Genomic DNA, 16,042 nt, shown 5'->3' on the forward strand with positions numbered 1-16,042 from the left:
TACAAACTACAAAAATTATTTCACCACTCATCATCTACCTTGGATGGTGAGATATTTGAATTGATCCCTATAAACCGGAAAGGAGGTAGTAATTAAATTAGTGCTCGGGGATACAGCTCCAACCAAAGAGGTAACATATTTCCGCAGTATAATTACACTTCATGACTATAACGGAAAACGATCATGTGGTTGAACCGAATTGCAGTCAGTGCAAACAATTTCAACATTTTAGTTTTGGGGATTTTTAAAATTTTGTAAATTATAATAATGTGTTATAAATAATATACATATAAGTATAATAAATTATATTAAAAAATGTTCATATAACATCAAAACATATCCACGTACTAATATAACAAAAACCCATATAATTATCTTATGATGTTTTTTGAAAAATATGATTTTAAAAACTATTAAGATTTTAAGAAAAATATTTTAATTAGTTTTAGAATTTTCTACATATTAAATAAATTCTTATATATGTTGATTTTCTTTCCTGATTTTTCATATCATATTCATGTAGGATATAAGGTGATCATGGTTTAAGAAAATTTTAGGTTGTTTTAAAAAGAGTTCACGTGTTTTAATATTTTTTGTGTTTTCTAAAAACATTATTTTTGTATTTTTAATTAAAATTAAGTATAAAATATGTATGAAAAATAAGTATGAGCCTAGTGTGCCATCGGATTGTAGATTATGGTATTTTTACTATTTAAATCTTATAAAAAGATTTTATAATTCATAAATATTTTAAATTGTATGGGTATGTTTTAAAATAACACATGAATTATTTTTAAATGACATGAATTTTTAAAATTATGCAAAGCGTAATTATACTTTGGACGTCTTGTGTTCGGGTGGTATCCCCGGCTATGTAACCTGTTGTATTTTGTTTTTTGGATTAAAATTTTTAATTTATATTTTTTTGCATGGAAATTCTTAATTTATATGGTTAAGCCTAAAGTATATACCAAAGTATCTATAAAGAAGAAAGCTTCCTATACCTGGCAAAGTATAATGGCTGGTGTTGAGGCCCTAAAGATTGGGTATATATGGAGAGTAGGTGACGGGGCAAAAATTAAGATTTGGGATGATGAATGGATTCCTCAATCACGTTCCAGAAAGGTGATAACTGCTCGTGATAACCTTTTTGTCACGAGTAAACGACCTCATCGATCCTTTGACAGGGGACTGGGATGAACAGCTAGTTCGGCAAACCTTCTGGCAGGTGGACACCCAACGTATACTTGCAATTCCATTACCACTACATGAAATGACTGATTTTCTGGCATGGAATCTGACAAGAACAGGTGTGTTCACGGTGCGTTCAGCTTACCATGGTATTTGAGAATCTCAATTCGGTAGTAAAATACAATCTTCAGAGGGAATTTTGAATCAGAGAGGTATTTGGGATTCAGTTTGGACGTTATTATGCCCAGCAAAGATTAAAATCTTCATCTGGAGGGCACTTCATAGTGCGATCCTTTGCTGATCAATTCTTGCAAATAAGCATATCAAAATAAATTCCAGTTGTCCGGTGTGCAACTTAGGTCCTGACAATGTCAAGCACCTGTTGTTTGAGTGCAAGTTTGCAGCTAATGTGTGGAAATTATTAGGTATGGAGGATATCATTAAAAAGACATGCTTGCTGCTTGGTGGACAGGGCCGGTGAGGCTATTCTGGAACATTGTTGTGCTTAAAAGACCATGACATTCATATTCTGGGCTTGCCAAAGTTGATAGAAGTAGTGGTAACTACAGCGTGGTTATTGTGGTACGAAAGACGAAAATTAACTCATGGGAAATCTACACAAAGCGCTGCTCAAATAAACCTGGCTGTTAGAGCTTTATCGGCAAACTATATTATTTCATGTGCACCCAAAGCCAAGCAGAAGTCGGCACTATGGATGAAGCCTAGAACTGGATATGCCAAACTGAATGTTGATGCTGCATATGATATGGATACACTAGAAGGTTCGGTTGGTGTTGTTCTTAGGGACCACAATGGCCGGTTCATAGCTGCTGCAAACGAAAAAAATGACATATGTTTTGATTCATTTGTAGCTGAGGCGACTACAATTCGGTTTGGCATGAATCTTGCTCGAACGACAGTAGGATGCAGTAAAATTGAGATCAACTCCGACAACATTGAGGTCATGGAAGCTCTTAAAGACGGAAATTCTTCTTCGGTTGCTAGTGTAATATTTGACGATTGTTATTTCATGTCATTAGATTTTAATCATATTGTTTATGATCATTGTAATAGGGAATCTAACCAGGTAGCTCATGAATTGGCGAGGTTAGCTAAATTTTCTATCTCTGGTTTTTGGATGGATGATGCCCCTAGTGCGGTCATTTTGTTGCTTGTAAATGATGCCACTATTTTGGTGATTGAGTAAGAGATATTATTCGTAGAAAAAAAAGACATCAAATCCATTTTTTTTGCATGGTCATCAAATCCAAATTGGTGTGCTGGCTAGCCACCGGCGCATAGACAGGCACACGCCCTGCCCTTCCCTTCCCTTCCTGTCACTGACAGCGGGTCCTACGCCAAACTGACGTGACTTAGGTGTGTACAACATCGTATTTACACTGTTAAACCAAGTTCTTAAACCATTTATATGTATATCATAAATTTTAGCACTAAAATGAACTGTTATGCCAAGTTCTAACACTAGTGGTGTAATTGATCGCTCGCGCGAAAGTTTTCAAATCAAACAAGAAAATGAAAAAGGAATCGTTCGCTCGCGCGGAGCACACAGTGCTCGGTCGCATAACTGACGCCTTCTCCGCTCACCTCTGCAAGGCGACCTGCCCCCACAACGCCGCCGCCTGCGATGAAGACGGCGGAGCCAAGCACCTTCTCGCCGCCGCCTTCCACTGCTAATCTCACCACCCCTCCTGTATCCCATTTACCGCCACGGACGAAGCCCCAGCTCGCCCGCGCTACCTTCTGCCTTCCCGCGGATCCTGGGACGGCCGAGCCGTCGGGCTACACTGCGGCGGGCAATTAGTTGGTTCTCCCTCTCCCGTCGTTGGGGGGCATCCTTCCGAGGCGCAGTGGAGCAATCGACGGGAGCCCTTGCGGTAATTGCTCGGATTCGAATTCCAGATCTTTTCGGAGTTTCTACGGCAACAATTCCCGGCCGTTTCGTCCTTGGATCCGGACTCCCTTCTTCTAATCGGATAAAAGGTGAGGCCTTGGCTCGACTGGATATAAAGTGCAGCCAGCCCTCGGTGTGCTTCTTCTCAGATTAGATACTACTCCTACAAGCCAAGTCCAATTGGTTTGCCGCTGAAGCAACTCTTCCCCCACAAGACCTGCTTTTGCAATTGCTCCAATGGAGGCCTGTAGCGTAGCCAGGATAATGAGCTTAGAACATTTTGGCCTGAAATTTTTGCCTAAGCTCCTGGCTCTTTCTCCCGGTTCATTGGGGAAATTCAGAAAGGTCTCGCCACCGATGGAAACTGAAACTGTGTTGAAAAAACTGCCGGAGCTACCGCAGGATGTATTGAGAAAGGTCTCGCCACCCATGCAAACTGAAACTCTGGTGAGAAATTTGCCGGAGCTGCCGCAGGATGTATTGATGGACATATTTTCACTCCTGGAGATACCTGACCTCATGCGTGCGGCCGCTGTCAGCTCCTCCTGGCGCTCCGCGTATACCAGCCTCTGCAGCCAGCTTGAGCAGTACAAACGGCCTCAGACGCCTTGCCTCCTCTACACCTCTGAATCTGCTGGTGAGAACGTAGCTTGTCTCTACAGCCTCGCGGAGAAGAGGGTCTACAATTTAACTCTCCCGGATCCACCCATCCGCAATAGGTATCTTATTGGGTCATCACATGGTTGGCTAGTTACAGCGGATGACAAGTCTGAGCTACACCTTATCAATCCGGTCACTGGTCAACAGATTGCTCTCCCGTCGGTGGTCACCATTGGTTATGTAGAGCCAATCTTTGGCAATGAAGGCACACTTATTAAGTATGAATTGTGGGACCAACTGTACGATCCGGAGGTAGAGCCCGAAATGTTAAGTTATGCTCCTGACGAGCTTCGTAACCATGTCTACATCAGGGCATTTATCTTTCCAGATCCGTCCACAGGAAGCTACATTGTGGTTCTCATCCATGGTCCAGGATATCAGCTTTCATTTGCAAGGGTAGGAGATTGTAAGTGGACCCCGCTGCCGCCGGGTTGGGACTATGAACAATGCATCTACATGGATGGTCTATTATATGCATCCACGAAATCCGGAAGAATGGATGCTTTTGATCTCACTAGTCCTAACGTCACGAGGAATATAATTGCAGATGAGATTGACATTTACAGTAGTGAGTACAAAGGGGTATTCTACCTTCTTCAGGCTCCATGGGGCGATTTGCTGCAAGTTTGCAGGAAGGCAAAACTCATAGATGCGGGTTATGAGGAGCTCATAGTTAAAACTAATAAAGTCTTGTTACACAAAGTCAATATGGAAGCAGAAGAGCTTGTGGAAATAAATAGCTTGCATCATAACGTGTTGTTTCTTGGGCGTAACCAGTCGCTATGCCTTAGTGCCGAAGAATATCCGCAACTGAAGGCCAATTGTGTCTATTTCACAGATGATGAGGAATGTAATTGGAAGTATAAGACGAATCCCCGGGATATAGGTGTTCTTAACCTGGAAGATGACAATAGGGAAGAAATTGTATCTCCGCTTTGGTGTAGCTGGCCGAGTCCCATATGGATAACACCCAGTCTTACAGTGATGAACTTGTCATTGTGCAAATAGGTAGCCTTTTGTAATTATGTACCTTGGTTATGGGGTCCGTCGACCAAATCCATTTTTTTATGGGCAGATGCTATGACAACTGAAGCATGTCCTGTCTATCTCCTTTTCATATGTTGTTTGCTGTATCTGATGAAACTATGACCGAGAAATAAATATTAGGAATGAAAATGGTGCTCTACAACAATTATGTTTTCTGTTCTCACATTTCTTTCCTATTCACATGCATATTCTGACTGAATATTGTTTGTTTGATATTTTCCCCCTTATAACAGATAGTACAAGCCACGTAGTAACCATTCGGTAGAATGGTCTGTTATTCTCTTCTGTATGTGATATTATGTACTGTATTTCTGATTGCACTGATGCTTTCATTGTTCTTGAATCATTTATGTAATTAGGTTGATTCGCATTAACTAGCCATTGAACGTGACATCATGTGCACTAAATATTATCAGCAAATGTTGTTAGTGCAGTTGCTAATCCCTGTCCATAGTTGAAGATAACTGAAGATTTTATTAGAATGCTATATGTAGTTACACTCTTGCTCCTGGGCTACTTTCTTTCATGCTTTGGCAAGCATTTCTGCTGAGTTACTTTCAAAAAGCGGAAGGTTCTCACTAGAAACAGTTTAGAATCTTCAATTCAGGCCGAATGTCACTGTGATTGGCATATTTGTTAGCAGGCTCATAAAAACATGTAACGGTGGCGTTTTTCCCTCATTGAACTTTACCATGCCATCCATCTTGCTACATATCTGCCATGATCATCAAGCCATCTCATGCTCATTGGGGATCCAATATTCCACTACAATTTCAAGTTATTGGCGCAGTCTGCCAAAAAAAAAACAGGAAAACAACTGTTGGCCCCAGATTCCAAGACGCCTAGGCAGCTATGAATCTGATCTCATGTTGAGGTTGAACAAGGGGCCATGACAGTGAAACATGCAGTATCTTGCGCACCGCATTTCGTCAACCCATGCCTCACAGTGTAGGTAATCTTCGTCTTAAAATTGAAATCTTCAGGGACCACAACTAATGATTTGAATGATCATTTCTCGTGAATGATGGTTTGGTTTGACCTGCCTTTTGTATGGGACATCTGAATGTCGTAATGTAGGCTAGTGAAAAAAGTACCCCTGCTTATGAAACAACGTTGTTGCTTTGACATGGGTTTATACAATTCATATCTTCTGCGATCTTGTAAAACAGCCTCCTTATACTAGAACTAACAAGTGATTTTCAGCACTTAAAAAAAGATTGGATGGGTGTCTAGCAAATATCGAATGGCGTGCTGTTCATTCAAATACTGCTCTCTGTAATAGTAGAGAAGATTTTTGTGGATTTCCACTTACACACGCTATGGGGCATTGCGCAGGTTCAAGCCACATATGCGCAGATGGATGAAAACTATGATGGAAACACTCGTCAGCGGGAACTTGCTCTACCAAGAACGTGTATGCCTTGGTGATATGGGTGTATGAAAGAAGTTGAATAATATATGCAGAGACATCAGCAGTAACATCCTCTTAGATATTGATGATGCTGTTCGGAAATCAAGAGAATACACTAACATGGCGTGTCTATAACACTACCGGAAATGGCGTGTCTTTTCTAGCTGCAAGCGCAGGCAAGCTGTTGCATGTGCCCAATGCTATTCGATCGAAGGCTGGCAAGAAGAGGGTTTGTCCAGTTAGGCGTGCGAAGGGCTTTTATTTGAAGATTGATGCTTTTAATCCCTATGATAAGTCTAAGTATAGTTCAGAGACATTATGTAAGGTCCAGATCATTCTGGCTGGTTCTGAATTTACATTCAGACCCTGCAGCTGTATTTAGTTTGTCTTAAAAACAGGCAGAGCGCGTATTTACTTTTGTTGTGGGAAAAGAAGTGTTGTCACTGTAAATACAAAATTTACATACGAAATGACATGAGGCAGAAGATTACTAAACATGCTGGGTGGAAAGGGACAAGCATATGTTGTGCCTGATGTTCCCAGTACGCTAGTTTATCAGTTTATTGCTGAATAAGTGAATATATCACAAGCAGACCAGAATACTGCTACGCGGCACAAACAAACAGGGATCCCTGCACACATCATTGACTAATCTAGACTGTTATGAATGATAGGATCGTGTCAAATGACATGAGGCAGATGATTACCAAATCGCAGCGTCTTTATTTTAAGGCCAACATTGCAGATGATTACCACATGTGCAAACCTAGCTGCTAGTAGGGACAAGATTGCATATAAAATGCAGTTAACATGAGACAGATTACTAACAATTCAGAAGATTGCTAGACATGCTGGGTGAAAAGGGACATCATGCATGCATCCCCTCATGCATTCTCACAGATAATTAACCAGTATGTTCATCAGTCTCCTGATTATGGATCATCACAACCAGAACTGAGTACTGCTACACCATGCAAAAAAAAAAAAAAAACTGGGAGTATAATGCTAGGATTGGAACAACAAATGACATCACAGAACATGATTAAAAACATGCCCAGAATTGGATCCAGCTTTGACATGTATACTGCAATTCGATTGCATTGCTTGTCATAGTGATTTTCGTACATGCATTCATCACCAAAGGCCATTCACAAGATTCTCGTACCAAATTCTCCAAACAGCACACTAGCGCGCACAGCTCATGTGAAACAGAGTAAAAACTAATGCTAGCACTCACTAGAGAAGCACCAAACAGGGGCCTCATTTGCTCAAACCATGACAGTAGTACTCATGGACCTGGATGTCCCTCTTATTGGCTCTAACAAGGCAGCCCTTCTTCCTGCAACTTCGCATCTCAACTCCCTTGTGAAACTTGTTGTTATGGCGATCAATCTGAAAAGAAAATCGATGGCATTTAGTCCCAAAATTTATTTCACCACACAATTTGAAGTTTCAGAGAACATTTTTTGAAAAGGAAATTTCAGAGAACATAGCTACCTCGTCTGGAATGTTGCCTAGGCACTGCTTCTTGCGCTTGTTGTGATTTTGAGACCAGTAACTAATGTGAACATCCTTCTCATCCTACAAAACATGTTTACTTAGCGGTGATTAAATCTTCCATCGGTAGAAACTAAAACATGGCAAGTGACACTAAGGAAAGATACACATTCTTCACCAAAACAGCTATCTGATAAATCCCCATCTTCAAATGACCAAAGGTTTTCAGGTAGGCTTAGCGGTGGCTGTAGTCTTGATAACAAGGAGCAACCTGACTAGATATAGAGATCGGGGTGGTGATTTATCCTTAGATCGGTCACTTCATCAAGATCGAACACTAACTAAAATTCCATACAAAAAATCAACACCCTCTGCATCATCCATAAGCAGAGCAGTGGGCATTTTTCAGGCAATTCTTCAGTAGAAACTAAAACATGGCAAGGGATTGGGGTTTTAAATTGTAATGTAACAGAATTGTGATCAACTATTCTACTTCTACCATTATTGTGACAGCAAACATCAGTTTTTTTTCAGAGATCTAAACCTGCCTAAACGCTGATGATCGGTCAAAACACGCTGATGAACAGAAAGTAACGCTGATGATCCTCATTTTGCCAATTCAGACAGGAGCAGAAAGGAACAGGAAAACTGAACTCATAGCAAAAGGAACGAGCAAGCGCATGATCGATCGTACCTCATACTCATCCTTGTTCCTGTCCGCCTCCTTCCTCCTCTGGGCCTCCTCCCGCCTCCTTTGCCTGTCCTCCTCCTCCATCCTGGCCTCCTCCTTCCTCCGCTCGGCGTCCTCCCGCTGCCGTCTCTTGGCCTCCTCCAGGTCAGCCTTTTTCTTGTCCTCGGCAAGCTTCTGCCTGGCCTTCTCCTTGGCTGCCTTCTGCTCTTCTTCCCTGATCCTGGCCTCCTCCTTGGCCGCCTCCTCCTCTTCTTTCCTCTTCATGGCCTCCTCCTCCTGCCTCTTCTTCTTGTCCTCCGCCTTGGCCTCCTTCTTGGTCTTCTTGGCCTTCGCCTTGGCCTCCTTTCTGGCCGCTTTCTTGGCCTTCTGCCTTGCTCGTTTCCTGGCGGCAATCTCCGTCTTCTTCAGGCGATCCTCATCATCTTGGCCGCCTGTCTCGTTCTTGTTCTTGGCATCATTGCGCTCCTCCTCGTCTTGGCCCGCCGGTAAGCGGCATGCGCGCCAAAGTAGCACCATGAGAGAGCGGAGAGATAAGCCCAATGAAGAGGCCACCGAGCGCAAGATCCTGATCCAGCTCCCTGTCGGCGGCGGTGGGCGTGGCTCCGGCACCGGCGGTGGTGGCCGCTGGCCAACTTGATTCATCGCAGAGGATGCGGGCTTGCGGAGGGAGCACGATGTGGTTTAGGGTGGAGGGGGAGGAGGGTGCGGTGCGGTGGCTGGCTGGCTTCCGGTGGGGGCAGTCGCAGTGCGGCGCGGTGGCGTTGGGAGTTGGGACGGAGGTGGGAGGAGGAAGAAGGTTTCGAGCGACGAGTACGCGGGGAGGGCGGGGACGAACTGAATTTAACGGCCACCTCCTCGTCTCTCTGGCCTTTTTTTTCTTCTCTCTCTGGTTGGGCACGCACGAGGAGGCCTTTTTTCTCCTGGGCCGGGCTAATTGAGCCCAACCATTTTCTTCTCTTTTATCTTCTTTTTTTAGTTCCTGTCCGGTTGCCTCTCCGAGCTCCGGCGGCCGGCGACCGTGGGTGCTCCCAAACCCCCGCGTGCCAATAGGGCAACCGACCGGCACATTTCGGTTCGAACCGAACCGACCGAGCCGTAACCCCTAAGTGGCTTGAGGTCTGCTCACTGGCTCACCGCATCGCATCCTCGCTCCTCGGCGCTCAACCACCAGCACCGGCGGCGGCGAGTAACCTCAAGGGCGCGGCGCTGGTTCTTCTCCGTCTCCTCGCTGCCACGGACGTCCACGACCTCCTCCCCCTCATACCCACCCACCCACCCCTCCCAACTCCAATGGCAGCATGCCCGCCACCTGCTCGACGAAACGAAACGGCCGACCAACTGACCGGCATCCATGCCCAATCTACTCAATGGTACGTGTCTCAGATCCCATCTTTCCATTCTTCAGTTTGATGACCAATCCAAGACTCATTCAAGGTCCATGGATGAGATGCTATCCAGTGAATGTAAGATTTCTGCCTATGAGAGTACTGGTCCTGAGGGACTCCCTAGCTGTCGATCAACAATTGAATTGGACTAGTTGAACTTGCTAGCTGCTTGTTACAATTTAGTTGTACTTCTTTTGCGGATGCTTGTTGGCAGACTAGTTATGCAGATGCTTGTTCTACATATTAGTTGTACTTATTCTGCAGATGCTTGTTACAATTTTGAAACCTGTTACTCTTTACTGCACCAGATCGCCGCCAGCCCCTACCCCGGCCCCAAGGTCGCCGGCAGCGTCAATCCCGACGCCCAGGTCACCGTCACCCCCAACCTCGATGCCCAGGTCCTGGGCGGCAGGTACATTCGATCGCTTGTACATTTGTTGTCTGAAGGTCCAAAGTTTTTAAATCTAACTGAAGCCAAAACTTTGTGATTTATCTAACTGAAGATCCAAAGCTCGTAGTTAAAATGATAGTTAGGTGGTACAAGGAAACAGGGCAGCCTACAGCATGTTACATGTTCAGACCGAGTGTTCATCCTCTGAATAATACTAGTACTAGACAAGGACAGATAATACTAGGACAGATTTCACTACATGTTACTTGTACTCCCTCCGTTCCCAAATATTTTTCTTTCTAGAGATTGCAACAAGTGACTACATACGAAGCAAAATGAGTGAATCTACACTCTAAAATATGTCTACATACATCCGTATGTTTAGTCCATTTGAAATGCCTAGAAAGACAAATATTAAGGAACGGAGGGAGTAATAGGCAAACAGCCAATGAAGTACTACTGTTTCACATGCTTTTTTCTTGATGGGAATGTTTTACTTATCTTTATAAGGAAACAAACAGTGGCATTTCATACAGATTGTGCAGTTTCAGATATTGATATGATAGGACTGGCATCATGTGTATCTCATTCATGCATGCATGACTGCAACTTAAACCTGAATTTCTTGTGTACCAACAATTGATTTAAGCTGTTTACCACATATCTTCAGTTAGTTTCAGGTGGATACTGAAATGTGCTCTAATCCGCTGTTTTGCTAGGCCTTTTTGTTCTCTTTCTTAATGCAGTCGTTCATAAGATAATTTACAAGTACCACAACATGCTTTTCAGGGGCTCATAGATATATACTGATATATATGTTTGTATTACTCACAATGTATTATTAAATTCTATTGTACAAAGATGTTTCAATTCTCCTCAATTCTTTTTTTCATCATGTTGTTAATGATGCCTCAATTCTCCTCCGCCAGATATGACTGCAGTGGATCCAGGTGGCCAGAAAGAAGCGCACGACGAAGGTTCGGGCGGCATCGATGCCTGGGAAGAAGAGTATGGCATTGGCAAGGTCCAAAATAGATCTCTGCTTGATAAGCTTCAAAATCTCTCTTGTCTCATACTGTATGTTGTGAACTATGTATACTTGCAGGGCTCTTCAAAATGCACGCGAGAGGATTCAACATCTTGGAGATATTCGAAACGGGAAGAAAGAAATGGCTCATGTCGACCATGTTTAGAGCATGTAGCCTTCTGATGTGTGATGTGTTCACAGATTTCTGTCATTTGTGGTGTTTATTAATGAAGTGATGTTCACTTCTGAAGAAAAAATGGTGTTGCAGTCTGGTTGCATGTTATTACTAACTTGCAACTACGATTCATGTATGCATGTTGTATACAACCACAGCTCGTATCTGCATGTTGGATACGCAACATAGTTTGTGAAGTAGAATCCATTTTGTATATGTGCATATATACGTCACATATCTGCATGTGTATACCTTTCGGAAGTGGGAACCCCACTTGATCCCACTTAAGCCACATAAGTTTTACTGGGTTGTTGGCTATCACCCACCAAAGTGTGTTGGGATTGAGTGGGATGTGGTGGGACGCCCACTACCAGTCCCACCTGCAGCCTGATGAGGGAGGCAGATGCTGGACCTCTCAGCGAGGAGCAAAGTTTTCCGAGGATGAACCTTTTGCACCAGTTGAAATCCTCTAATGTAGATGGTTTGTATCATTCTCCAGTATCTACATGTAATGCACTGCTTTAGAATTGTTTTTCATATGTTTTATGAACATTGGGTAGTTCCCAGATTATACTAGAATAGTTAGCTTGAATAGCTGAGGTAACTAGTAGTACAATATGACCATCTGGCAGCATGTTTATTGCTTGCTAGTTGCATAATGCATGTCATCGTGATTGATTCATCAGTGGTCTTCCCAGAGTACTTCGATTATGAAATTTGCAGCTCTATGGGCACTTATGGAAACTAGGTTTAGTGATTTAGCATGAATCTTGGGATGTTATATGTTTCAAGTTTTAACTGCATGACCGCTAGACATAGTCGACCAACTGTGAGCCTTGACATTCAGAACACTAGGGGTCGCATGTTTCTCAGTTTTATGTTTGCACATGGCTACTATACATTTCATTGATTGATTGCTTTGCTTCTTGTATGTTCATATTTTCTGCGGATATACTGTTTTTTTCATAGTGTTCAAGCACCCTGTTATATCTAGTTATGCACCTTGTGGCTGCTCTGCTAGGTTGCTTTATGTTTTTATTTTGAGAAAAAGTCATGCTTCATGTTCTATCTACTGATATAAGATCCCACACCATTGTTTATTTAAGACTTCCACAAGTTAACTTCTAGTGAGGCTGTTGGCGTACTATGGCATTTCAGTCCACTACAATAGCTGAATACTTTACCTTACTAAGCGAACCCACTAAGTCATCATATATACTTTTACATAATGTGGTTCTGAAAATTGGGTAGTTCTCATATTCTAGTAGAATGATTAGCTTGAATTGTTGTGGTAACTAGTAGCGTTGTACAACATGACCATATGGCAGCATGTTTAATTGCTTGCTGGTTGCGTAATGCCTGTCATCATGATTTGTCATGACCATCTAGCAGTGTATTTCACTCCGTGGTTTTCCCGAGTTCTTCGATTGTGATATATGAAGCTTTATGTGCAGGTATGGAAACTACTAACTTCTAGTTGATTGAGTAGCGTAGTTAAGTTCACCGTAGGAGACAAGACCAACATGGCTGATTGATTGCACTCTCCCTCTCCCTCCCGCGCTGCCCCCGCACGGCGGCGGGGAGGGAACCCTAGGCGGCCGCCGCCGAGCTCCCCACCCTCCCTCCTCCTCTCCCGCCGCCGCCAGAGGGTCTGGCTGGGCAAAGCTCGTCCGGGTCGACGGCGGCGGGGCCCTCTCGATCCCCCGTAGGCAGAGGTGCGGCACGGGCGCCGCGACGCGACGTCGCGCGGGCGCGCTGGAGGCCGCTGGCGTGGTGGCGGCATGGACGGTGGAGGATCGTGCGGGGTGAGCTCTGGCGGCGTGGATCTGGCGCGTGAGGGGCTTATGCGATGAGGGCTGTGGGCAGCGCGGCCTGGCGCTTCCTGGGCGTCGGACGGCGGCTGCTCGCAGCAAGGTAGACGGCGGCTCTTCTCATGGGCGGGTGGAGGAAGGTCGGCGGGTGGACGGTGGACGCCTTGGCCTAGGGCGGCGGTCGCGGGACGATGCGTGGAGAGCCGAGGGGGCGCGGGGCTGGCACCGTGGATGCGGCTGCTCGGCGGCCGGACTGCCGGCTGCCTTGGCGGCCTCTCATCTAGATCCGGGATGCCCAGATCTGATGGGGCGGCAACCGCCCCTCAGATGCGTTGGCTGGTAGTTGGCCGGCAACGCGGACTGACCTCCGGTGCGAGAGTTTGACGCGGTCCTCCTGCCCGGGGCTCATCGCTCCTCGCGCGACATCCGGCGTTCGGTCGCCCTGGAGTCGGTGCACGGCTCTGGGCCGCCTCCGTTCCGGTCAAGATGGGAGCTTGTGGTTCGATTGGGGGGCGTCTTCTCGTTATGGCGTTGATGAAGGACCGTGGCGGTGGTGGTTAGGATAGCGTTGTGCCAGCAGTGGGATCTGTGCCGTAGGCCACGGATTTGGCGTCCTCTGAGTTGATGGCTCGACGATGCCCGTCGGTAGCCACTGGGCCATGTCCCCCCCCCCCCCCCCCCCTGGTCCACCTGGATAGGAGGGGACTTCAGGCATGGGTGCCCCTACGGTGGTGGCGCTGACCCTAGCCTGGGGGCTGATGCCGGACTTCTCTAACCACGGTTTGTGCACGGTGAAGCGGATAGTCGGCTTTGTCTCGTGGCATGGATGCCGGGGCGGCGGCCCTGGAAGGTGGTCCACATGGTTGGCTCTCCGGCGGGCACCATGGCGGCGGTGGTGGCATTGTCTCTTGGTCGTGTGGGCGGCGACAGGCTTGGCGCAAGGTAGCTCGGGCGTGCTCTCGGTCTCCGTGGGGGCGTCTCAATCCGGATCTAGGGACATGAGCTCGTCATGCTTCTTCTGAAGACCTCGTGGTGACACATGAGAACTACCGGGCGAAAGCTCTGTGCTCTGGCGCCGACGATGGTGACGCTCGAGGGCGCCGCTCTCTTCTTGAAGACGTCGTCGTGGTGTTCCCATCCGTGTTCGGGTTTCGGGTGAAAACCTTTGTCCATTGTGGACTCGACAGCGGCGACGCTTGGCGCCGGCATCCCTCCTGAGGGCGTTGTCGTGGAGCTTAGGTGTGTATAGGGCGTAGCGTGGCGTTGTACTCGGGTCCTCCTGTGCTTTTTCGTCGGTACCATTGGTGATCCGTTTATTCTGGGATCGGCTTTGTAAGAGGACTACCTCTCCACCTTGTATCGTTCGGCGCCGTGTACTTTGTTCAGTTGTTGCTTTATATATAAAGCGGGGCAAAAGCCTCTTTCGAGAGAGTTGATTGAGTTAGCATGAATTCTGGGGATGCTATATCTTTAAATTTTCAAATGCATGACAACTAGATATAGTTGACCAACTGTGAGCCTTGACATTCAGAATACTAGGGGTTGCATGTTTCTCGGTTTTCACTTTGCACAAAGCTACTACACATTTTGTTGAATGATTGCTCTGCTTCTTGTATGTTCATATTTTCTGCGCATTACTCTGTTTTGTCACAGTTTTCAAGCACCCTGTTATGTCTAGTTATGTTCCTTGTTACCAAACTTTATGCATCGCTGCTTTTCTGCTTTATTACTTTTTAGCTACTTTTCCTTGCTATTTAAGCACCATTCGGGGTCGGTGAGATCCATCTCTTGTGCAAGGGGTTGTCCCCCGGCTGGCTAAGAACCCTAGCTACAGTACTTCTAGATCGAGCAATCCATCGTCTTGAGGTGGCCTACTTTCTGTGTTTTGCATTTCATTTCTGAAGATCATCGACAGATCCTTAGTTAGCGCCTGTCAGTACCATACTTGCTGGTATTGATGAATCTAGCCTCGTATGAGATGGCTTCTGTAACCAACTTGCTTCATGTCGTGTGCACACCTTCTGTTAATTAATATAAGAAGATCCCGCACAGGCGTTTAGTTCAGGCTACCGGGAGTCAACTCCTGGTGAGGCTATTAGCACACTATGTATGGCATTTCAGTCGACAACACTAGCTGAATAATCTACCTTGCTTAGTGAATCCAGTAAGCCATCTTATATATTGTTATGTAGTGTGGCTCAGCTTTAAGAACTTAATCGCTTGAATGAAATGTACAGCCTGATTTTATTACTACACTCTTGACTGTTGCTATGTGTTACTACTGGACTGCATCTTCACTTGTTCTAATCAGGCTGTATTTTGTTGTTGCATCAATTATAGGCGCTCGCAACTGAGGTCTTCAACAGTCAACACACACGCGCGGCGCATGAATGCAAGCAGGCACACGTTTTTGGAGAGCTAACCTGAATATCTGATGGTTCTGTAGTGGGTGCTGTAATGTTTACCTCAAGTTGCTACTCTGTGTTTGCATGAGGATGAGGTGTGCTTGATGTGAGTGTGTGGCTTGTTCTAACCGTGGATGTAATGTAGTCCCTCCGTTCCTAAATACTCCCTCCGTCCGGAAATACTCGTCGGAGAAATGCATAAAAATGGATATATCTAGAACTAAAATGCATCTAGATACATCTATTTCTCCAACAAGTATTTTGGGACGGAGGGAGTACTTGTCTTTCTAGGCATTTCAACAAGTGACTACATACGGAGTAAAATGAGTGAATCTACACTCTAAAATATGTCTACATACATTCGTATGTGATATTCATTTGAAATGCCTAGAAAGACAAGTATTTAGAAACGGAGGGAGTACCTAGCATCTCTGTGGTG

General features: G+C 45.2%; 3 protein-coding genes and 1 long non-coding RNA gene across 4 annotated transcripts; 3 read left to right on the top strand and 1 right to left on the bottom strand.

Annotated features, from left to right (window-relative positions):
- The first annotated feature begins 2,786 nt into the window (after positions 1-2,786).
- Positions 2,787-6,691, top strand: LOC109762982 (F-box protein KIB4-like). Its single transcript, XM_020321858.3, has one exon. It carries the CDS (start codon positions 3,341-3,343, stop codon positions 4,769-4,771), a length of 1,431 nt encoding a protein of 476 aa, XP_020177447.1. The 5' UTR covers positions 2,787-3,340; the 3' UTR covers positions 4,772-6,691.
- A 555-nt stretch (positions 6,692-7,246) lies between these two features.
- On the bottom strand, positions 7,247-9,053 carry LOC109762979 (uncharacterized). The gene is made up of 3 exons (XM_020321855.4): positions 8,413-9,053; positions 7,719-7,802; positions 7,247-7,613 (listed from the first exon to the last, which is right to left on the bottom strand). The coding sequence occupies exons 1-3, from the start codon at positions 9,049-9,051 to the stop codon at positions 7,482-7,484; spliced, it is 855 nt and encodes a 284-aa protein (XP_020177444.1). The 5' UTR covers positions 9,052-9,053; the 3' UTR covers positions 7,247-7,481.
- A 76-nt stretch (positions 9,054-9,129) lies between these two features.
- Positions 9,130-11,601, top strand: LOC109762980 (uncharacterized). Its single transcript, XM_040386777.3, has 4 exons — positions 9,130-9,779; positions 10,103-10,206; positions 11,115-11,209; positions 11,291-11,601. The coding sequence occupies exons 1-4, from the start codon at positions 9,708-9,710 to the stop codon at positions 11,446-11,448; spliced, it is 429 nt and encodes a 142-aa protein (XP_040242711.1). The 5' UTR covers positions 9,130-9,707; the 3' UTR covers positions 11,449-11,601.
- Positions 11,602-14,980: 3,379 nt separating this feature from the next.
- LOC141021213 (uncharacterized) lies at positions 14,981-15,713 on the top strand. The gene is made up of 2 exons (XR_012181468.1): positions 14,981-15,064; positions 15,539-15,713. It is a non-coding gene; the product is annotated as an uncharacterized lncRNA (long non-coding RNA).
- Positions 15,714-16,042: the final 329 nt, after the last annotated feature.

The sequence above is a fragment of the Aegilops tauschii genome, chromosome 4 (assembly GCF_002575655.3).
Source record: "Aegilops tauschii subsp. strangulata cultivar AL8/78 chromosome 4, Aet v6.0, whole genome shotgun sequence".
Classification (NCBI taxonomy): Eukaryota; Viridiplantae; Streptophyta; class Magnoliopsida; order Poales; family Poaceae; genus Aegilops; species Aegilops tauschii.